The sequence below is a fragment of the Rhinoderma darwinii genome, chromosome 4, assembly GCF_050947455.1.
Source record: "Rhinoderma darwinii isolate aRhiDar2 chromosome 4, aRhiDar2.hap1, whole genome shotgun sequence".
Taxonomy (NCBI): Eukaryota; Metazoa; Chordata; class Amphibia; order Anura; family Rhinodermatidae; genus Rhinoderma; species Rhinoderma darwinii.
The window spans coordinates 195,060,185-195,084,807 of NC_134690.1; the positions used below are offsets into that span (position 1 = coordinate 195,060,185).

Sequence of the window (24,623 nt, forward strand, 5' to 3'; positions counted from 1 at the left end):
GATGCAGTCTGGTTTGGGGGTGGCCTTTCCTTCATATAGCCTAAACCTGTAGGTATACCCGGATGCACTCTCGCAGCTTATACATCTTCACGCCATACCTTGCCCTCTTACCCGGCAGGTACTCCCGGAATTGAACCCTCCCTTTAAAATGTACCAAGCACTCATCAATAGAAATACACTTCTCGGGGGGTGTATGCTTGGGAAAACCGGGCACTGGAACGGTCTAATAGGGGTCTCCGTTTTATACAAACTGTCAAAACTGGGGTCATCTCGGGGTGGGCACGGCTCCTTATCAGTATAATGTAAGAAGCGAAGTATTGCCTCATTTATTTATTTTTTTAGGTTCCAGTTCAGTTCTGAAGTTGCTTTGTGGGGCCCATATATTAGAAACCCCTATCACATATGCCATTTTGGAAACTAGACCCCTCAAAGTATTCACAACAGCATTTAGAAAGTTTATGAACCCTTTAGGTGTTTCACAGAAATTTAGAGCAAAGTAGAGGTGAAATTTAAATTTATTTATTTTTTTGTCAGAAAATCCTCTTTATACCATTTTTTTTTATAACACAAAAGGATTTATCACAGAAACGCAACTTAAAGAGGCTCTGTCACCAGATTTTGCAACCCCTATCTGCTATTGCAGCAGATAGGCGCTGCAATGTAGATTACAGTAACGTTTTTATTTTTTAAAAACGAGCATTTTTGGCCAAGTTATGACCATTTTCGTATTTATGCAAATGAGGCTTGCAAAAATACAACTGGGCGTGTTGAAAAGTAAAAGTACAACTGTGCGTGTATTATGTGCGTACGTCGGGGCGTGTTTACTACTTTTACTAGCTGGGCGTTGTGTATAGAAGTATCATCCACTTCTCTTCACAACGCCCAGCTTCTGGCAGTGCAGACACAGCCGTGTTCTCCAGAGATCACGCTGTGTCGTCACTCACAGGTCCTGCATCGTGTCAGACGAGCGAGGACACATCGACACCAGAGGCTACAGATGATTCTGCAGCAGCATCGGCGTTTGCAGGTAAGTCGATGTAGCTACTTACCTGCAAATGCTGATGCTGCTGCAGAATCAACTGTAGCCTCTGGTGCCGACACGATGCAGGACCTGTGAGTGACGTCACAGATCTGCACTGCCAGAAGCTGGGCGTTCTGAAGAGAAGTGGATAATACTTCTCATCAGAACGCCCAGCTAGTAAAAGTAGTAAACACGCCCCGATGTACACACATAATACACGCCCACTTGGACTTTTACTTTTCAACACGCCCAGTTGTACTTTTGCAAGCCTCATTTGCATAAATACGAAAATGGTCATAACTTGGCCAAAAATGCTCGTTTTTTAAAAATAAAAATGTTACTGTAATCTACATTGCAGCGCCTATCTGCTGCAATAGCAGATAGGGGTTGCAAAATCTGGTGACCGAGCCTCTTTAATACGTATTGCCCAGATTCTGCAGTTTTGAGAAATATCCCACATGTGGCCCTCTGGCGGTAATGGACTGAAGCACCGGCCTCTGAAGCAAAGGAGCACCTAGTGGATTTTGAGGCCTCTTTTTTTTTATTAGGCACCATGTCCGGTTTGAAGAGGTCTTGTGGTGCCAAAACATTGGAAACCCCCCAAAAGTGACCCCAATTTGGAAACTAGACCCCTTGAGGAATTCATTGTAGTTTTCTTGGGGTGCATGCGGCTTTTTGATCAGTTTTTATTCTATTTTTAGGTGGCGTGGTGACTAATAAACAGCAATTCTACTATTGTTTTTTTATTCATTTTTTTTTTTTTTACTGCATGCACCATGCGCTATAAATGACATATTCACTTTATTCTGCGGGGCGATACGATTACGTCGATACCCTATGTTTATAGTTTTTTTTTGTGTCTTATGGCGTTTGCACAATAAAATACGTTTTGTAAACAATCATTTAATTTTTGTGTTGCCTTATTCTAAGAGCCATAACGGTTTTATTTTTCAATCAATAAAGCCGTGCGAGGACTTATTTTTTGCGTAACGAACTGTAGTTTCGATCAGTACCATTTTTCGGTACATGCGACTTTTTGATTTCTTTTTATTCCATTTTTGGGGAGGTGAAGTGACCAAACAATTGTGGTTCGGTTTATTATTTTCTTTTACGGCGTTCACCGTGCGGAATAAATAACGAAATTATTTTGTAGTTCAGGCCGTTACGGACGCGGCGATACCAATTATGTATAGTTTATTTGTTTATATATTTTTATTAATAATAAATGACTGATAAGGGAAAAAGGGGGATTTTTACTTTTAAAACTTTTATTTTCTTATTTTTACACAACTTCTTAACTTTTTTTTTTTACTGTATAACTTTGTCCCACTAGGGGACTTGAGGGCAGGAGGCCCTGATCGCTATTCTATTACACTGCACTACATGCGTAGTGCAGTGTATTAGAACTGTCAGCTACTCACTGACAGAAAGCATAGTGGGTCCTGACGTTGTCAGGACCCACTAGGCTTCCGTCTATGGCATAGCCGGACGCCATTGTTTGGTGTCCAGTTGCCATAGTCACCATTGCCGGCCGCTATCGTGTAGCAGGCCGGCGATGGCAGCTTAACCCCTAAAAAGCCACGATCTCTATAGAACGCGGCTTTTAAGGGGTTAATCAGCGGGGACACAGCGATCGGTCCCCGCTGTAGGAGCTGTGACAGCTGCTGAACAAGACAGCAGCTGTCACAGCTCCTGTATGTGTCGGGAGGACGGCCGAAACGGCCGTTACTCCCGAGACGTACTATTAGGTCATGGAGCGCGAACGATACAGCTGCCATGACGTAATAGTACGTCCACGAGCGGGAAGGGGTTAACTAAAGCTAAACAAAGGTAATTTAGATTTTAATAGGATTGGGCAGTGAAAATAAAAACACCTGTGGGGTCAAAATGCTCACTACACCCCTAGACCAATTCCTTGTGGGGTGCTGGCGTAGTTTTCAAAATTGGGTCTTCTCTGGTGTGTTTCCTTTGTTTTGGCACCACAAGACCTTTTCTAACCTGACATGCCTAAAATATAATCTAATATGAAGAAGGCCCCAAAATCCACTGGGTGCTCCTCTGCTTCTGAGGATGGTGTTTCAGTCCAGTAGCACACTAGGGCCACATGTGGGATATTTATAAAAACTGCAGAATTTGGGTAATGAATATTGATTTGTGTTTCTCTGGTAAAACCTTCTGTTACAGAAAAAAAAATGGGTTCAAAGAATTTCTGCAAAAAAAAAAAAAAAAAAAAAAATGAATTTCTAAATTTCTCCTTCACTTTGCTTTAATTTCTGTGAATACTGCTTTGAATGCTTTATGGTAGGGCTCTGATACAGTTCGGGACAATTGTCCTGCAGCGAGGCAGGGACTCCTAGCATCGTACATAACTATGATGCTAGGAGCCCGGCTCCCTGCACTGTGTTCGGTCCGGGTCTTCCGGCCGAAATACGTTCCGTCCATTACGGACGTAATGTGGTCGTGTGAATCCAGCCTAATAGTTCTCAGCTGACCCCTCTTTAGGAGGAGCTTCCCTATCAGACACCATAGAGCAGTGTTTCCCAACCCATGGCTCGTGAGCTATATGTGGTTCCAAACCCCTGTCTGTGTGTCTCTCGATAGGAACCCTGAGATATAACCATATGCTCTTGCTACAATATGACATTAAGGGTATGTTCACATGCAGTGACCAAAAACATCTGAAAATACAGACCTGTTTTCAGGTGAAAACCGTTCCTAATTTTCAGACTTTTTTTTTTTTTGTAGCAATTAGCGTATTTTACGGCCATTATTGGAGCTGTTTTTCAATGGAGTCAATGAAAAACGTCCCAGGAAGGGACATGCACTTCTTTTTACGTGCCGTATTTTGACAGCGACGCGTAAAATTAAGGCTCGTGGGAACAGAACACGTAAAACGAATTGAACGCAATGGGCAGATGTTTGTAGGCGTATAAGGAGCGTTTTTCAGGTGTAATTCGAGGTGTAAAACGCCCGAATTATGTCTGAAAACATTGCGTGTGAACATACCCTTACAATATTAGACATATCCTATACCCAGAGTAGTGCCAGTTTAGCAGGTGGAAAACCAGTGTGCTAATTTAACCCCTTCCCCCTGCTGGCATTCTGGGCCCTAATGTCCAAGCCATTTTTTAGAGTCACATTCGAAGAGCTGTAACTTTTTTATTTTTGCGTCGGCATAGCTGTATAAGGTCTTGTTTTTTGCGGGACGACTTGCAGTTTTTATTGGTACCATTTGAGAGTAGATGCGACTTTTTGATCACTTTCTATCACATTTTTTTTAAGTCAGGATTAACAGAAAACAGCAATTTTTCCATTGTTTTTTATTTTATTTTTTACGGCGTTCACAGAGCGGGTTAAATAATGTAACAGCTTTATAGTCGGGGTCGTTACGGACGCGGCGATACCAAATATGTGTAACTTTTTTGCTTTATTGTAGTTTTTTTTTAATAGTAAAGCATTTTGTAAGGGGAAAAGCTGGGTTTTTCATTTTTTTTTTTTTTCACTTTTTTTTAAAATTAACTTTATTAAACTTTTTTTACTTTTTTACTAGTCCCACTAGGGGACTTCCCTATCCTCCGATCGCTATTATAATACACTGCAATACTTTTGTATTGCAGTGTATTACTGCCTGTCCGTTTAAAACGTACAGGCATCTGCTAGGTCATGCCTGCGGCATGATCTAGCAGGCATTCGCTGCAGGCAGACCTGGGGGTCTTTATTAGACCCCCGGCTGCCATAGAAGACACAGACACTCGGCGATTTTATCGCCGGGTGTCAGTGAGATGAGAGGGAGCTCCCTCCCTCTCTCCAAAACCATTCAGATGCGGTGCTCGCTATTGTTCACCGCATCTGAAGGGTTAAACAGGTGAGATCGATACTAATATCGATCTCACCCGGCAGAGCAGGGACGCCCCCAGCCCTCAGCTGCTTCTGGCAGCTGACAGCAGGGAGATTTCACGGCTCCCTGCTCTGTTTACTTTATTCTAATGCAGCGACGTAGTTTGGCGGCGCTCTAGAATAAAGCCCACTAATGACCGCCGTAAAAAGACGTATCGGCGGTCATTAAGGGGTTAAAATTGATTGCAGATAAATATTTCAAACTTCATAACTTTGTTTTCTTTATGTTTAACCCCTTCCCGCCGCAGCCCTTTTTCAGATTTTCATTTTCGTTTTTTCCGCCCCACCTTCCAAAAGCCATAACATATATATATATTTTTTTCCCGTCGATCTAGTCCTATGAGGGCTTGATTTTTGCGGGATGAGTTGTCGTTTTTCGTAGCACCATATAATGTACTAAAACGGAAAAAAAACTTTGTGGTGTAGAAAATGGGAAAAAAAGCAGCGACTCCTCCATTGTTTTTTTCACGTTGCTTTTACGGAATTCACTGTGCCGTAACATATTTTTTTTTCCGTCGATTTTAAGTGGTATTAGGGCTTATTTTTTGCGGGATAAGCTGTAGTTTTTAATAATACCATTTTGGTGTCCATGCGACGTTTTGATCACTTTTTTTATTTCATTTTTTTTTGTAGGAGATGAAGTGACCAAAAAATAGATTCTGGCGTTTTTACTCATTTTTATTTTTTTATGTAAAAAAAATGGAAAGTGTTGTTTTTATTAGTCCCCCTAGGGGACTTCAACTTATGTATTGCAGTATATCGTGATTCTGACAGTGTTCTCAAGCCCTGGAGGCAGGGCTTAATGGGAGCACAAAGATGGTGGACCTGGGGGGCCTTCATTAGGCCCCAGGCAGCCATAGAAACGATCGCCCCGACCCCCCGCGGTTGCAGGAGTTGCGTTGAGCTGTTAGAGGGGGTCACCTCCCTCTTTCTAACGATTTAAATGCTGCGGTCGCTATTGACCACAGCATTTAAGCTTAACGAGCTGTATCGCGCTTGAGCGCGATGCCACTCGTTACTCTGAGGTGTCAGCTGTAACATACAGCCGACACCGGCATCGTATGAAGCGGGTTCACTCCGTGAGCCCGCGCCATACTTCCCCCTACCCGACTTTGGCGTATGGCTACATCAAATGTCGGGAACGGGTTAATATGTTAACATTTTTTACTTGTGGTTCCCGGCAATTACTCAAAATTAAATGTGGCTCACAAGGTATAAAAGGTTGGGGACCGCTGCCATAGAGAATAGGGGTTCCCCTACCTTTTCAGCAATAGAGGTGAAAAGGTGGCCACCCACATGTAAATGAATATCTGCATCAAGATACAGTTCATGTAAATACCATGTTATCGGACTGGGACATATACTTTATTCTGTCTCTTATATTGGCTATGTTTTTATTTTTTTCAGGGCGTGGAGGGTCCAAAATAAAGGAACTAGAAGAGGCGTCCAGCTCAAGGATAAAAGTAAGCAGAATGGATGTTTCATTTTTAGAGATTCTTGTGTTAACCCCTTAAGGACACAGCCTGTCTTATCCTTTATGGATCAGGTCATTTTTTTTTCCAAAACTGACATGTCACTTTACATAGTAATACCTTTGGAATGCGTTCACCTATCCAAGCATTTTTCTAAATTTGATGTATCTGCTTGTGATGGCGGATTTGCGTGGGCTAAAAACGATGCATTTTGCGTGCGCAAAAGGCACTTACCAACTCTGTGTGTCATCACCTTATGATGCGCAGCTGCCAGCATTATGACACTCCTTGTATGTTTGTAAGCACGTGGTGCTTTTCTGTTTTCAATCATACTTTTTACTTCTGTTGCGCGAATCACGCGCGTTCCACGGAAGTGCTTTTGTGTGGTGCGCGTGATTTTCACGCACCCATTGACTTCAATGGTTGCGTGATGCGCGAGAAACGCAGAAATATAGGACATGTCGTGAGTTTTACGCAGCGGACACCCGCCGCGTAAACACGGACTGTCTGCACGGCCCCATAGACTAATATAGGTCCGTGCGAGGCGCGTGAAAATCACGCGCGTTGCTCGGACGTATATCCCGTTCATGTAAATCCGCCCTAATAGCTTATTTACACGAACGTGATATACGTCCTTGCAACGCGCGTGATTTTCACGCGCGTCGCACGGACCTATGTTAGTCTATGGTGCCGTGCAGACAGTCAGTGATTTTTGCGCAGCGTGAGTCCGCTGCGTAAAACTCACGACATGTCTTATATTTGTGCGTTTTTCGCGCATCACGCACCCATTGAAGTCAATGGGTGCGTGAAAATCGCGCGCACCACACGGGAGCACTTCGTGGGACGCGTGTGATTCGCGCAACAGCAGTAAAAAGTATGAATGAAAACCGAAAAGCACCACATGCTTTTCTGTTTATAAACCTACAGAGTGTCATAATGGCGGTTGCGCGAAACTCACGCAGCCGCGTGGTGATGACGCACGGAGCTGTTAAGTGCCTTTTGCGTGCGCAAAACGCACACGCTCGTGTGAATCCGGCCTAAGACCGATGAGAATACCACACAAAATAGTTACGAATCAACATTACCCACATGTCTATTTTATGTTGGCATCGTTTTTTTTAACATTCCTATTTTTCTAGGACGTTACAAGGCTTAGAAGTTTAGCAGCAATTCCTCACGTTTTCAAGAGGCATTTTTTTAGGGACCAGTTCAGTTCTAAAGTGACTTTGAGGGCACTATATATTAGAAGCCCCCATTTTAAAAACAGCACCCCTCAAAGTATTAAACCGCATTTAGAAAGTTTATTAACGCTTTAGGTGCTTCACAGGAATTACTGCAAAGTGGAAGTGATTTCTTTGATTTTGTGCAAAAAAAAAGTTTTAATCCACTTTTTTTTTTTTCTGTAACAACGAAGATTTTACCAGATAAACTGTACTCAATTGCCCAGGTTCTGCAGTTTTTAGAAATATCCCACATGTGGCCCTAGGGTGGTAATGGACTGAAACACAGGCCTCAGAAGCAAAGGAGCACCTAGTGGGTTTTGGGGCCCCCTTTTTATTAGAATATATTTTAGGCACCATGTCTGGTTTGAAGAGGTTTTGTGGTGCCAAAAATGTGGTACTCCACCCCCTAAAGTGACCCCTTTTGGGAAACTACACACCTCAAGGAACTTATCTAAGGGTGTAATTAGCATTTTGACACCACAGGTTTTTTGCTGAATTCTCCTGAGCACAGCAATAACCCATATGTGGTTATAAACTGCTATTTGGACACACGGCAGGGCTTAGAAGGGAAGGAATGCCATTTGGCATTCAGATTTTGCTGGATTGGTTTGTGGCGCCATATCGCATTTGCAAAGCCCCTGAGGTACCAAAACAGTGGAAACACCCCAAAAGTGACCATTTAGAAAACTACACCCCTGAAGGAACTTATCCAAGGGTATAATTAGCATTTTGACCCCACAGGTTTTGTCTGAATTTATTTGAATTAGGCCATATTTACTGATATTTCAATTTATGATGTGGGGGCCATGTGTATGTTGTGAAGAGCAAATCTGAGTATAATAAAAGCGTACATAATTAATAATTCCTAGATGTGTGGTAAGCCTTGAAGCAATCCTTTATGCACGGGCCAGGTTTTTCGGAGGAAGGTGTCACACTGATAAGTGGTGTCCCTTCTTATGCCCTTTTTGCTCCACACTCCAACTTTTTTGGCATCTTCCCTTCTCTGCAGTTTGGGGAATGATGCCGGCAAAGTGTTGCACTGGTACAATATTGGCGCTCTTGCTTTCAGCTTATGTGCTTGGGCCCTCCCTGGTTTTAAAACACAAGCACCTTGATAATCCCCTCTCGCAAATTAAGGAATGACCCGGTCTGGACTGCACATTTTGATAGCACGTAAGCGTTCTACATTGCCACCTGTACCATGTGCATGGCCACCTCTGTACCACACCCTTGTCTTTCTCATGGCACTATACGGCTTCAGCACTTGATCTGAGAGATCGACCCTATCCCATGTACTTGTTATAGCCCACGATGCACTCTAGCTTCGGTCATTGTGGTGCTACCTTGGACAGGGGTGCTGCTGTTCCCATGTATTGTGGTCAAGAGAAGGACATCTCTCTTGTCCTTATACTTGATGAACAACATGTTCTCGCTGCATAGTGCCATTCTCTCGCTTTCTGACACATTGGCAAAGCAGTGTTTTAGGGAGGCCTCTATGGTTCTTGCACACTGCACCACATGCTGCAGTATTTCTGGTGGAGAGGCATTTAAATAGTGGGATACTGGTGTAGAAGTTATCCACGTAAAGGTGATAACCCTGGTCCAGCAGTGGGTGCACCAAATCCCATGTTATCTTCCCACTAACTTCCAGGACAGGGGGGCATTCTGGAGGTTCAATCCTGGAGTCCTTCCCTTTATAAGGCTTCATGCACATGAACGTAAAAACGCCCGTAATTACGGGCCCATAGACATCTATTGTCCACAGGTACCTTCCCGTATGCTTGGCGTTGAAAAATATAGAACATGTCCCATTTCAGGCCGTAAAAACGGCAGGCAGGCCCATAGAAGTCTATGTGGCTCCCGTAGTTACGGGTGGCTACGTGTGTGCACCTATAATTACAGGAGCGTACCTAGGCGACATCGGGATATTCACTGTCCAGGGTGCTGAAAGAGTTAACTGATCGGCAGTAACTCTTTCAGCACCCGGGACAGTGACTACCTCTGGAGTTAATAGTATTAAAAGTTAACTTACCCAGAACTCCTTCTTCCTCCCCGGCCGTTATCTTGGTGACGTGTCCCTCTTTTGACATCCAGTCCGGCCGCCCGGCATGACGTTTCATCCCATGTGACCACTGCAGCCAATCACAAGCTGCAGCGGTCACATGGACTTCCGCGTCATCCAGGGAGGTCGGACTGGATGTCAAAAGAGGGACACGTCACCAAGATAACGGCCGGGGTACGGATGAACTTTTTTTACTTTCAAACGCTGCGGAAACTGGCCGAAAGGGCTGCCCCTTCTCACTATCCTGATAGAGAAGAGGCTGCAGATTAGTGCAGAGAAAACTGGTCCGTGAATACGGGTCGAATACGTGTGACAATGGACCCGTATTTACGGGAGGAAAATATATGTTGTGTGCATGGGGCCCTAAACCTGTAGGTGTACCCTGAGTTACTCTCACAGTTTGTACATTTCTATCCCATACCTTGCCCTCTTACTGGGCAGGTATTTGAGGAATTTTAGCCTACACTTAAAATGTTCAAGGGACTCTCTTACAATGTTCTTTTGGGGGGTGTTAGCTTCTCGAAATTTGGTGCAGAAATAATTAATGGCCTTATTTTGAATAGGTGGTCATATGTGAGGTTATGACGGGGCGGGCACTGTGTATTATAATGCAAAAATTTAAGGATGGCTTTACAGCGTGTCCGGGGCATTGCCATGCTGTGAATTGGGGTGTTGTAAAAAACATCTGTACTCCAGTACAACATTAATTTACTTTATCACTATGTGCAGCCACATAACCACACTACATAACCATCTCCTCTGTCCTTCCCATCCTTTAACCCCACATGTCGGGTAGTCCTGTAAACAGTTACATAAACTCGCGTAACTGCCTAACTAACACATCAAAACAATACAAAAAACAAATAAGAAATGAGAGCATACATAACATCTGGAGCTTCGTGAAGCAGTTCACCCACTCAGGCAGCTAGTCCGCAAGAAGAAAGAAATCCAAGAGGAGATATACGCTTTACTCCCGTGGTATTTTCAGTGCCCCTAAAGTGCCCTTGAGATCCTCAATCAAGTACCATGGCGTTCCTGTGAATGGGCCTATAATGTTCCTTCGTTCTGTACTGGTGAAATATTTTGCGAGGAAAAGCTTCCATTTCTCAAAGAATTTTTTACTCTGCGTGTCTTTATTCTGTAATATACCAATGCGGTCTAGATAAAACAGTTTCCTCAACCCCTGGACCACCATATTCTGAGTCGGTACTTCAGCTACCAGCCAGTTTTGGAGTATGCATCTCTTTGCCACTATCAGTGTGGCATGAGCCATGGGGGATAAATGTGTCGTTTCCGCCTCTTCTAATTCTCCATCATGTTGTATATGGAATAAGACCTCCATTGGCCCTACAGTCCCGTGGAACCTGCCCACCTGCTGCATTAAGGATGTTATCTCCCCCCCAGAATGGCTGAATATGTGCACACGCCCAAAGGCCATGATACATGTCCGTCTTTGAGATATTACATCTAGGGCATGACGTTTTCCTATCTGGTTGTGAGTCGGAGGGGGCCAGGGTATATGCATATATTGCTTGGTGTATAATCTTCAATTGAGTTCCCTCCAGTTTTCGTTGTGTACATTCGCCCTGAAATCCACCAGCCCTTTTTCAATATGCCTTTCAATGCCTGGTAAATTTAACAGTTTTTCCCATCTCCCAAAGGCCTGCCCCGGCGACATCTTCAGTAGTAATGGTCTGAGTGTACTATATAATTGGGAAATGGAGTGTCTGTGATTGTCCGTGAATCATGAGTCAAACAGGTTGGGGGGGGACCTCATCCGCTACATCCGCAAGTTTAGTTGTACAGTGGTTAACTATTTGCATGTATTGTAAGTGCTGATGCCGTGCAAAAAACTTATTTATTTTGGAGCTCTTGCAAGGTTAACCACCTCTTATCCTGTGCGTGAAATATATCCCCCAGTGTCGCTACCCCTTTCTCCCTCCATTCTGACATTAGTTTGTTAGATCTTCCTGCTGCAAACTCTGGGTGCTGCCATAAGGGCATATGTTTTGAAATGCGGTAAGAAAGATTATAATGTTTGCGCAGTACCTTCCAGGCAATGATGGTATCTCGTAACAGAGATGATTTCTTGACGATCTTTGGGAGATAAGTGAACGTCCCAAGGTTTTGCTAGCTGTCTCTCCAATCTAGTGTTGGAGTGGAACTCTGTGTTGTGTTTCCATTCTAGCAGGTGTCTACTCAGACAGGCCAGGTTATAACCCCGGATGTTAGGGAAATTTACCTCCGCCTTCCGCATCATGAGTTTCGTGAGCGCTATTCTCGGTTTCTTTCCCCCCCATATGAATTTGGTAAATGATGAGTTGAGTATATTGATATCTGAGTGCTTGACCAGAAGAGGAATAGTCTGGAGCGGGTAGAGTAATTTCGCAAATCCTGACATTTTGACCAAACAGCTCCTTCCCATAAGTGATAGAAGTAGACTGTGCCATCTCAGAAGATCTGCTTGGATATCCTGTATAAGGGGAGGATAATTTAGAGCATAAAGGGAGTTGGGTGCTCGACCCACCTTAATACCCAGATAAGTAATGTTTGGCTTTGCCATCTCAACATCCAGGGTGGCTAGGGACCGCCTATATGCTGCGTCCTGTGTTCCCAAATCTAATTGGCATTTTAACGTGTTAACTTTGTACCCTGAATAGCTCCCAAAGTCGTTCAATGCCTGAAAGATACGCGGAACATCTTTAAGGGGGTTTGCGAGAAATAACAGGATGTCATCTGCAAACAACGTTTCCTTGACCTCCATCTCCCCCACCCTTATGCTCGTATATAGATTGGATGACGCCAAATAACATGCCAGCGGCTCCAAAGCCAGATTGAACAATAGTGGCGATAGCGGACACCCCTGCCTTGTACCTTTACACAGACGGAATGGTTTAGATAGAAAGCCCGGTGTGGAGATTCTAGCCTTAGGGTCTTTGTAAATGTGGTGTAATAAGATCCTGAATGCCCCGGTTATTTCCATCCTATCCAGGACTGCATCCAACCATTTCCATCGGACATTGTCAAAAGCTTTCTCCGCGTCTAGTAAAAGTAAAGCCGAATGTTCCTCCGGAAATGGGTTATGCTGTACTCTTTCTAACACTGCCAGAACCGTCCTAATGTTAGTGACCGCCGACCTACCTTTAATAAAACCTACTTGTTCTGGGGCTATGAGGAACGGCATTATATTCGCTAACCTATCGGCTATGATTTTGGAAAGGAGTTTGGCGTCCACGTTTATGAGCGATATGGGCCGGTATGACCCTGGTAGTAGGGGATGCTTTCCAGGTTTTAGCAATAATTTCACATAAGATGTGTCTGCTGATGGTGGTAGTCCCTCCTCTCCCAGAGCATTGTTAAACAAGGAGACCAAAGTCTCCGTAATCTGTTCCCGCATTACTTTAAAAAATTTGCCGGTCAGCCCATCTGGGCCAGGTGCCTTACTATTTTTTAGGTTTCTTATTGCCTCATCTACCTCCTCCCTTGTGACCCTGGCATTTAGAAGTTGCAACTGTTCCGCGGAAATGACCGGTAAAGTGACCTTGTCTAACAGTGTGTCTGTCAGCGGAAGGGAAGATGTATCAGAGTACAGCTCCTCATAGAATTTGGCCAGGATGGTGGTAATACTAGATGGATCGCATGTTTCTCGCCCATTATGATCTCTCAATTTCGCTATATGTTGCACTGAGCGTTTTCCTCGAGCCATATTGGCCAAAAGTTTACTCGCCTTATTTCCAAACTTATGTAAAGTAGCTTCAAAGTCTCGAGTATGCAGTGTTTCTTTCTGAGCTGCCCACTCGTCAAAAGATTGTTTTGCCTGAATCCAGGCCTGTCTAGCATCCAATGTAGGGTGTGCCAAGTATGCTATATAAGTTGCCCTCAGTGTAGCACTAGAGGCATTCAATTTTTGCGTTATTTCCCGTTTTTTGCTGACGGTATGTGCCGCCATCCTCCCCCTCAGCACTGCCTTGGCCGTATCCCAGAACAGTGAGGGGTCATCTCTGTGTCCTGAATTCGTCGACGTGTATTCTAACCACCACCCTCTTAGCTGTCTCACAAAGGTGTCATCAGTTGCTTAGTGAGCCGGGAATCTCCATATGAAGTCTGATCCTCTGGGATATATTTCCTGGAAATCTACCCGTACCGGGGAGTGATCTGAGATCACTAGGTCCCCTATCTCGGCAACCCCCAGCCTCGGTTGTAATTTTGGAGATATTAAAAGGTAGTCTATCCTGGACCAGGACTCTTGAGCGTGGGAGTAATGCGTAAATTCCCGGGCATCCGGGTTACCCCTTCTCCAGGGATCTATTAAGTGTGTTCTTTCCATCAGGGGTCCTAACACTCGGTCCTGTTTTCTGGGGGCCCTTGTGGGAATGGATTCCGTGCTTTGTGAATTGTGTGTGCGTCTATCCTCCTTGTGATCAGAAACTGAATTAAAATCACCTCCCACTATTTTGTGCTGGACATTATCTGACAGAAGGGCCCTCTCCAAACCATTGAAAAAAGGAATATTATCACTGTTAGGTCCATACACGTTATAAATGCTTAATACCCCGCATGGTGTGCTTAGAGTAATATGGAGCAGTCGCCCTTCCTTATCTGCATCAGTGTGAATTACCTCATGTACCAGGTTTCTATTTATTAAAATAAGTACCCCCGCTTTACGGCCACAAGCTGAAGAGCCGTATACTTGGCCCACCCACAATTTTTTCATGCGGTGGAAGTCGCTCTCCTCCAAATGTGTATCCTGAAGAGCGATGTCTGTATGGAGTTTTTTTAAGTGACGGAGTACCATCATTCTCTTGTTAGGGGACCTGAGCCCCTTTACATTCCATGAGGTCAGCTGCATAAATTGGGCGTTCCGAAAAGGTTCACTATTGACTGGTCATATATATCTATTTCTAGGCAAGAGTGCTTTGCTGCCTTGGTAGCCGCACGGCGGCGTCTGCTCCAGATTGCTCCCAACATTACAATAACAACATTTACATTTGGTACCAGAGAATTGGCACAACCTTTAACAACAAAATGCCCATCCAGGAATGTCACCAGCATTTCCTGTGAGACCAACTTTAAATTGGCATACATAACTTCACTTTTTTCTGGTCTGTGACCCCTCCCCTTCCCACCATCTTTTCGTGACATACTGGATCTTCATATTTCTAATTTTAAAATATTAAAATAAGTTGGACTTCCTATACATCACGGGTACAAGTGCTTATGCCTATTATAGCAGGAATTTTGTCGAAATAACATCCCACCAGAACCAATTGCCACATGAATATATAAGGCACAATCAAATGCGCTCATGGAGCCCCTATGAGATACTTATCAGTCCGGGATGGTTGCAAGCCGGTTTTCTGAGCGTTGTCGGTGTGGCGTCTTAGACGATTCTGCCCGTTGTTGCTTGGGTGAGGAAGTGGAATTGCGGGCGATATCTGACCATGTACAGTCCCTCGGTGGAGAAACTGGTGCACGGGGTCCTTCCCCTCCTGTACCTTGACTCGCCGTCTCCTCTCCCGATTTTCTAGGGCCCCGAAGTCCAGGGATCTTGTCTACATATAATGCCGCCTCCTCAGGATTGTGGAATACCTTGGTGGCACCATCCGTCTGCATGATCCTCAAGGTGGCCGGATATTGTAGTTGGCATTTGATTTTGCTTTTGTAAAGGGAGGTGCAGACCCCTCCAAAATGCTCTCCAACGCCTTGTGACTTCTGCCGAATAATCTGCAAACAGGATGATTTTTGCACCCCTTATATGCAAAGGGGTATTACGGTTTCGGATAGTGCGCAGAAGTTCCTCTTTATCATTGTAATCCAAGTAACTCATGATCACCTGGCGCGGTCTGATTTGCGGCTCTCCTTTGGCGTTGGCGCTCGGACCAGGGGGGCCCACTCGGTGCGCCCTTTCCACTCTGCAAGATCTGGTCAGGCCTAGCGCTTCTGGTAACTCCGTCTCGCAGATGCACTGGAGAAGCTGCGGTCTAATATTCTCAGGCAGTCCTACTATCCGTAGATTATTCCTTCTGGAACGATTCTCAAGATCTTCTAAGCGGTCCCTGAGTTTTGTGTTATCTTGCATTAGGCCTCTAATGCAGGTATGTGCCCCTGTGGATTCATCTTCCATGAGACCAACCCGCTGTTCCAATTCATCTAGTCGATTGCCATGAGATGTCACCTCATTTTGGAGTTTTTGGAGCGTTGTTGTGGCTATTAGGGAGTCTCTGATGTCAGGGGCCAGTTGGGTAGCCACCTCAATTGCCAGCTTCCGATAATCAATCTGAGAGTCAGTCATTACTGACGGCGATAACATTTCCCTCTGTATTTCTGGGTTTTGAGACCGGCTCTGTGAAAGTGATGGCTGCAGCGGCGCCGCCATCTTGGATGGCGCCTCACCTCGTGTGCTGTGTTCGGCCGGGCAGGAGATCTCTCTGCTGCCGCTCCGGAGGAGATATCTCTCGATAAACCGCCCGGTTCTTGTCACCCAACTCTCCTCCAAACGCCGGGGTGATTATATCCTGCGGCTGTGTGGCGTCGATGGGTTAGGGAATCAGGGCTTCAGGAGCTCATGCAGCTCCGTCCTCACATCCCAGCGCCGGAACCGGAAGTCCAGAAAATCCTTTTTATACTATCTTTTTTTTTTTATAACACAAAAGGTTTTATCAGAGAAACGCAAACTCAATATTTATTGCCCAGATTCTGCAGTTTTGAGAAATATCCCATATGTGGCCCTAGTGCGGTAATAGACTGAAGCACCGTCCTCCGAAGCAAAGGAGCACCTAGTGGATTTAGAGGCCTCTTTTTTTTTATTTTATTAGGCACCATGTCCGGTTTGAAGAGGTCTTGTGGTGTCAAAACAGTGGAACCCCCCCAAAAGTGACCCCATTTTGGAAACTAGACCCCCTGAGGAATGCATTGTAGTTTTCTTGGGGTGCAAGAAACTTTTTGATCAGTTTTTATTCTATTTTTAGGTGGCGTGGTGACTAAAAAAACCAGCAATTCTACAATTGTTTTTTGATTATTTTTTTTTTTTTTTTACAGCGTTCACTGTGCGCTATAAATGACATATTCACTTTATTCTGCGGGGTGATACGATTACGGCGATACCAGATGTTTAGTTTTTTTTTTTTTTTAATGTCTTATGGCGTTTGCACAATAAAATACGTTTTGTAAAAAATCATTCACTTTTTGTGTTACCATATTCTAAGTGCCATAACTTTTTTGTTTTTCCATCAATAGCCGTGCGAGGACTTATTTTTTGCGTAACGAACTGTAGTTTCGATCAGAACCATTTTTATGTACATGCGACTTTTTGATCTCCTCTTTTTATTCCAGTTTTTTGGGAGGTGAATTGACCAAACAATTGTGATTGTGGTACGGTTTATTATTTTCTTTTACGACGTTCACCGTGCGGGATAAATAACAAAATAATTTTGTAGTTCAGGCTGTTACGGACGCGGCAATACCAATTATGTATAGTTTTATTTGTTTTATATATTTTTATTAATAATAAAGGACGGATAAGGTAAAAAGGGGGATTTTTACTTTTAATACTTTTAAAACTTTTATTTTCTTATTTTTACACGTTTTTTTTTTTTTTTTTTACTTTGTCCCACTAGGGGACTTGAGGGCAGGAGGCCCTGATCGCAGTTCTAATATATGCGTAGTGCAGTGTATCAGAGCTGTTAGCTACTCACTGACAGCAAGCATAGTGGGTCCTGACTTTGTCAGGACCCACTAGGCTTCCGTCGATGGCCTAGTCGGACGCCATTGTTTGGTGTCCGGTTGTTATAGTCACCATCGCCGGCCGCTATTGTGTAGCAGGCCAGCGATGGCAGCTTAACTCCTAAAAAGCCACGATCTCTATTGAACGCGGCTTTGAAGGGGTTAATCAGCGGGGACACAGCAATCGGTCCCCGCTGTAGGAGCTGTGACAGCTTCTGTACGAGACAGCAGCTGTCACAGCTCCTGTATGTGTCGGGAGGACGGCCGAAACGGCCGTTACTCCCGAGACGTACTATTAGGTCATGGAGCGCGAACGATATGGTTACCATGACCTAATAGTACGCCGGGAAGGGGTTAACTAAGGAGGCCCTAGCCTTGGAAAGACAGAGCGAACGGACCTGCACTCTCAACTGCCCCAGCTCCGCCCCCACAACCCGATCCTGGGATAATTATGGGACTGTTCCAAACTGTGTATACGGGACAATAAGTCCAGGAGGTGTGCCGTCCGCTCCTTTAGTTTGGAACCAATACGAATAAAGGAACCGCGCACCACTCATTTATGTGCCTCCGAAATGCAAAAAAGGTCAACCCCCCGGCGAAGCATTCATTGCAAAATACTCCCCCAGTTCCCTGCGAATGTCTGATACCACCGTCGAGTCCTGCAGGAGCAACTCATTTAAGCGCCACTGCCAGGAGCAAGGGTAGACCGTTGGTCGAGTGAGGGTAAGAGTAATAAGAGCATGATCAGAAAGCGTAATGTCGTCAATGGAGGCAGAAGTGAGGCTGGGAACATGAGAATGGCTTAGAAAAAAGTAGTCTCTTCGGGAATATTTGTTGTGGGGAGCCGAAAAAAAACGTGTAGTCTTTGGTCGATGGATGGAGGAGCCGCCACGTATCAATGAGCTGATGCTCATGCAACAGCCGACGGATACGACTAAGGTTTCCTGGATAAAGAGAAATGCCATCGTGAGGAATCTAATACAGGATCTAAGGTGGCATTCTAATCCCCCCCCCCCTAGTATTAGAGTGCCTTCCAGAAAGTCATCCAAATCCACCAGAACCCTCCAAGAAGGTGACATGACTAGTGTTAGGGAGGTAGTATGATGCCAGTGTGTACAGAGTGTTATCCAACTTACCCTTCATGAAGATGTACCGTCCCGCTCCGTCTGTGCCAGTCTCCACATGTTCCCAATGGAGAGAGCATGAAATCAGGATGGAGACCCCCTTGGTCTTTGAATCAGGGGACACACTGATACCCCTCTGCATACCGAAACTCACGGATTCCCATTATACAGTCAGCCCGAAAGTGAGTGTCTCGTAGAAATGCCACTTTTTTTCTTCCAGAGAAGACTGAGAATGGAGGACCTCTTTTCCGGGATATTCAGACCCTGTGCATTTAGGGAGACAATGGTTACGTCAGTCATGATAGGATATGGAAGAGAAGACAGACAGAAAGGGGAAGACAGAAAGAAAAACCCCTATACAGGGACAGAAGTACCGGAGCTGCGGAAGAACACAGTCCCTCTAATAGCTGAGTACAAAACCCCTAAACAACTGAACGTGAGCTATGTCGTCCTCAGATGTAAAAATACCCTCTGACCACGAAACGGCAACACGGAACCCTAATGGGGAACGAAGAAAGGCAGCGATGCGACAAACAAATCTTCAAAGATACAGCAACAAACTAGAAATCACAAATTGAGCTCACTGAAACCCCGGACCCACACGGTAAACTATCGCAGAAACCTCCCCTCCCCCGCTGTACTGAACAAATGAGCATCCCCCACTGAAGGACCCCCCCCCTGTACATATGTCCCCTACAAAAACGCCATTAGCGCCATCCTCTGCATCAATTAACGTCCAACCAGAACCGGTGTCCCCGTGAGAGGCACAAGGAAACACAGGAAGGAAGTAGAGGCTCAGTCTCTGTGTGGGGATTGCTGCCCTGAGGACCAGAGCTCGGTCAGCCCAACTCCGGAGCGAGGCGGGATAGGATGAACAAAATCAGGATATGGGCCTCCTCTAATAAAGAACGGTGCCTGGGGTTCAGTCCAATCTGGTAACCGCATCGGCGAGATCTCCAAAAACCGGAAGGCCTCCTCTAGGTCATCCGGAGACCAAACCGCAAACGATTGCCCCTGTCTGCGAAGGATGATGTGGAAGGGGTGGCCCCATCTGTAAGTAGCTTCCGCCGCCTTGGTCGCCTCTAGCAAGGGAGGGACAATCCTGCGCATGGAAAGTGTCAGTCTGGAGACATGCGGCAGGACAGTACTCTCGGAACCATTGAAGGGAACGGCCCCTCCCCCCCCCAAGCTCTCCGAGCAATCTCCTTCTGTTTGTAGAAATGCACTCTACATATAACGTCCCGCGGACGATTACCATCTCTAGCCCGGGGGCCCGCCAGCCTGTGCGCCCTGTCCATCTCAATGGCCATATCATGTGGGCGGTCCAGGAGCTTATTAAAGATATGCGTCACTGCATCATAGAGGCCATCCGGGAGTCCAGCTTCCGATATGCCTCTCAGCTTCAAGTTGTTACGTCTCCCCCCTGTTTTCGACATCCAAGTGTAAAGAAAAGACCCGCATTTGCGAAATTTGAGTGGCCAAGGACTGTGAAAGGACCAAGATGTCCAAGGAGGATATGGAGTTCTGGCGCTCCAATGTATCCACCCTTGCGGTCAGAGCACGCACTGCCTGTGAAACCGTGCCAATGGCCTTGTCATGCTTCTCCTCTAGCTGGGAGAGGCGCAGATCCAAATCTGATTTGGTGGGCAAAACCCTCACCATTTCAGTTCCGCCAGGACCCTGAGAAGGGGCTGGCTGATGATCCCCTGATCCCGCTGACTGGGCAAGTGACCCCCTTAAAATAGCAGGTGTCCCCTGACTCCACAGCCAGTCCTGTGTGGGAGACTGCTGCGGGACGGCAAGGAAAGATGGTGCCGAGACCGCCCTGCCTGGCGGGGCCAAGTGATTCACATCCTGACTGAGGTTGTATGGGGGGGGAAAGTCCTCTAGCAGGACCGGAGGTGCCGACCCTGAGGAGTCTGCAGAGCACTGACCTCTCTCCGGCGTCACAATGTCCGCTCCAGCAACCAGAGAGCAGCTGCCGGTCTGTGCCTGACCAGAGGAGGAAGGAGGCGGCGAGTATCCACGAGGCGGCGGAGTCTGGGTGCGGCCTGCAGGAGGAGTGGAAGAGCACCACGGCGAGGTTCCGTCCAGCGTGGACCAGAGGTACCTGCCACTGGACGAGGTGCCAGGAGTGACCGGGAGGTTCTTGTGGCTTTTCCCCTTCGTCATCTTAAGCAGAGGACCGGTAAGTAAGCTCTTTCGGGCGATTTTCTGTGTGGTGAATAGTTAGTACTCTCCTAAGCGGACTGCAGCCGCTAACTATAGTTGTTTCATACAGGCAGTGCGGTCATCAGAGGTGTTGGCTTGACCCTTCACTCAGATGGACTACTGAGCAACAATAGCATTACTATATAGGGACTTTAAAGGGAATGTGTTGCCAGCAAAACATGTATTTTTTTTTTTTAGTTAAACAATTAGTGTGTAGGTGATTAAACATTTCTAACTTTTTTTTTTTTTTTTTTTCACGAGTCAGGAAATATTATAAATTGGATTCAATTTATAATATTTCCCAGCACTGGTCACTAGATGGAGCCTTTACCAAAATTGCAGCATTGCATGTGGTAAAGCAACCACATTGCTTTATGCTGCAAAATTGGGTAAAAATCCCTCGCTTTAGTGAGCTCTCAGAATCCCCCCCCTCCTTTATCCTGGCTAGTGCCGGGAGAAACGAGGGGTTTGAACGGTCTAACCTCCTACACTGTGTGTCGCCATTTTTTGAGCTAACACAGTGTAGTAGGTTTACATACAGTAGTAAACACACACTGAAACACGAACATACATAGAAATAACTTACCTGCTCCAGTCGCCGCCGCTCCCTCCGGTCCATCCTCTCCGTCTGCTGCCGCTGCTCCATGTGCACAAGTCCGGAAGCCGCGACCGGAAGTAATCTTACTGTCCGGCCGCGACTTCCGGTCCACAGGAAAATGGCGCCGGACGGCGCGCATTTCAAATTGAACTGTGTGGGAGCGGCGCATTCGCCGTTCCCACACAGCGGCGTACACGATAGTGGATGGAACGGGCCCCGTTCGCAGTCCCTATGGGACTGGAGCTGCCGTATTCCATGTATGTATGTGTCGTTAATCGACACATACAGAAATGGAAAAAAAAATGGCAGCCCCCATAGGGAAGAAAAAGTGTAAAAAAAAGTAACACACAAACACACAAATTAATCCAAACGGTTTTAATAAAGCACTAACATCTTTAACATATTAAAAAAAAAAAAATTTTGGTGACACTGTTCCTTTAAGTTCACATTGCGCTTTCAATCTTCATTTGTATGCTTAAAAGCAATTTACACTTAAGTTATACGTTATAATATTTAGTAAGCAATTAATAGGTTCCTGGGAAACCAGAGCTGATCTTTTTGCCTGTCGGAATATTGATGTGTTCAGTCTTGTAGATGGCACCCTCCCCTGCCTGAAGATGGCGCAACTCTAGCCCCCTGTAAGGCCTCATGCACACGACCGTATTTTTTCCCACCCGTAAATACTGGCGTAAATACGGGTCCGGTGTCACACGTATTCCACCCGTTTTGCACCAGTATTTACGAACCCGTGCCCGTAAATATGGGTCCGGTATCACCTGTATTCCACCCGTATTTACGGGCACATTTTTGGCGGCAAAATAGCACTGCACTAATCGGCAGCCCCTTCTCTCTATCAGTGCAGGATAGAGAGAAGGGACAGCCCTTTCTGTAATAAAAGTTAAAGAAATTCATACTTACCCGGCCGTTGTCTTGGTGACGCGTCCCTCTCTTCACATCCAGCCCAACATCCCTGGATGACGCGGCAGTCCATGTGACCGCTGCAGCCTGTGATTGACCTGTGATTGACCTGTGATTGGCTGCAGCGGTCACATGGCCTTAAACGTCATCCAGGACGTCGGGCCGGATGTCGAGAGGGACGCGTCACCAAGGCAACGGGCGGGAGACCGGACTGGAGGAAGCAGGAAGTTCTCGGTAAGTATGAACGTCTTTTATTATTTTTTACAGGTTTATTCTGATCGGTAGTCACTGTCCAGGGTGCTGAAAGAGTTACTGCCGATCAGTTAACTCTTTCAGCTCCCTGGACAGTGACTATTTACTGACGTCGCTTAGCAACGCTGCCGTAATGACGGGTGCACACATGTAGCCACCCGTCATTACGAGAGCTCCATAGACTTCTATGGACTGTCCGTGCCGTTATTACGGCCTGAAATAGGACATGTTCTATCTTTTTCAACGGCACGGGAAGGCACCCGTCGCCAATAGAAGTCTATGAGCCCGTTATTACGGGTCGTAATTACGACCCGTAATAACGGGAGTTTTTACGGTCGTGTGCATGAGGCCTAAGAGCGGGATCCCAAGTTCACTCCTGGAGCAGAATCCCCAGCCCGCACAGGCAAGGCATTCCGCTTTCCTGAAGTCACTCACTGTCCATATATTAACAGACTTCAGGGGTTCCGTCAATATATGAATCCAGAGGGACTTCACTCCTAGTGGCGCGATCTACAGGGGAGGGAGGGTGGTATCTACAACGGGGGGTGGCACTATCTACAAGGGCACTGTCTCTTTATATGTGGGCACTGGCCCTATGTGGGTATTTACAGTGTGCACTGTGGCACAATCTACATGGGCGCTGGTGATTTCAGTGGGTTGGGACAAAAGAAAACCTGACCAATGAAATCAATTTTGAACTTTTTTTTTTTTTTTAATCGCCCATGAAAACGGATGGGAAAACAGACAGATGGACTGGAAATGGATGAAAATTTGGTGACATTCTGACAGTTGATCAGTTTTTTTATGGCCACTTTTTTTTCACTGTCGTGTGAATGTAGCCTAAGGGCTTATTTAGACTAACGTGTAATACGTCCGTGCAACGCGCGTGATTTTCACGCGCCTCGCACGGACCTATGTTAGTCTATGGTGCCGTGCAGGCTGCCCGTGAGTTTCACGCAGCGTATGTCCGCTGCGTAAAACTCACGACATGTCCTATATTTGTGCGTTGTTCGTGCATCACGCACCCATTGAAGTAGATGGGTACGTGAAAATCACGCGCAGCACATGGACGCACTTTCGTGTGACGTGCGTAATTCGCGCAACAGCAGTAAAAAGTATGAATGAAAACAAAAGCACCACGTGCTTTTCTGTTTACAAACATACAAACCGTGCCATAATGATGGCGGCTGCGCGAAAATCACGCAGCCAAGCATACGCGGCTGACACACGGAGCTGTTAAGTACCTTTTGCGCGTGCAAAACGAAGCATCTTTTGCGTGCGCAAAACGCACACGCTCGTGTAAATCCGGCCTAAGGCTAACAATGAAGCTCTATGGGTGTATTCACACAGCTGTTTTTTTTTTAAACTTCCCGTCAATATTAGCTGTCAAATAGGACATGTCCTATTTTTGGTCGTCTTCACGGCCAGACTGCCCCCATAGAAGTCAATGGATCCATTTTTAACGGCCGTCAATACATGTAACAACCATTAAAAACGGATCTGTGACATGGGGATTCAAGAGGCAAGTGAACTATTGGGTTCCTTGCTGGCTATCGGCAGCTCAATGACGCTGAATGCCCTACACACTCACCGATGAAGCGCAGTAGTTTTCAGGTGTGGTCTCTAGTCTTCACGGGTTCTGCAAAGGCAGCGCAATGACGTCATTGCACTGTCTTCGCAGAACCCGTGAAGGTTTTTTTTTTAGGCGGATTGCTGTGCGGATTCCAGGACGTATATGCTGTGTACTTCACCAGTGTGCTCGTACACTAATGCTCCAATTTTATTAAAGATGTGCATTTTTCTTCTGCAGAATATTGATCTAAATATGTAACCGCTATGAGTTGGTGTAAAAGAGAAAAATGTCTAAAGCCTAGTTCACATGGAGTTTTTTTTTTTTTTTTTGACGCAGAAACCGAAATTGACTCCCGTTGATTTCGGGAATTTCCTCCCATTGATTTGAGTATGCAGGAAAAGGAAGCGTCATGCTCTTTCTTCAGGCATTTCCGTCTCTGACCTCCCATTAACATCAATGGGAGGCAGAGAAATTGGTTTTCGCTGCGTTCGATTTTTGCCTGTGGCGCTCTGGTCACGGTACAAAAAACTGTGAACATACCCTAATATGC

General features: G+C 45.7%; 1 protein-coding gene across 2 annotated transcripts in view; it reads left to right on the forward strand.

The window, feature by feature from the left end:
* Positions 1-24,623, forward strand: part of DDX43 (DEAD-box helicase 43) — a 246,015-nt gene that overhangs the window by 17,392 nt on the left and 204,000 nt on the right. For both annotated transcript variants that reach the window (XR_012883166.1, XM_075862031.1), the window contains exon 2: positions 6,326-6,381. Coding sequence is in view for 1 of the 2 variants with exons in the window: in XM_075862031.1 (XP_075718146.1) it covers positions 6,326-6,381 (56 nt within the window). In the remaining variant the exon portion in view is untranslated. The remainder of the gene's footprint in view (positions 1-6,325; positions 6,382-24,623) is intronic.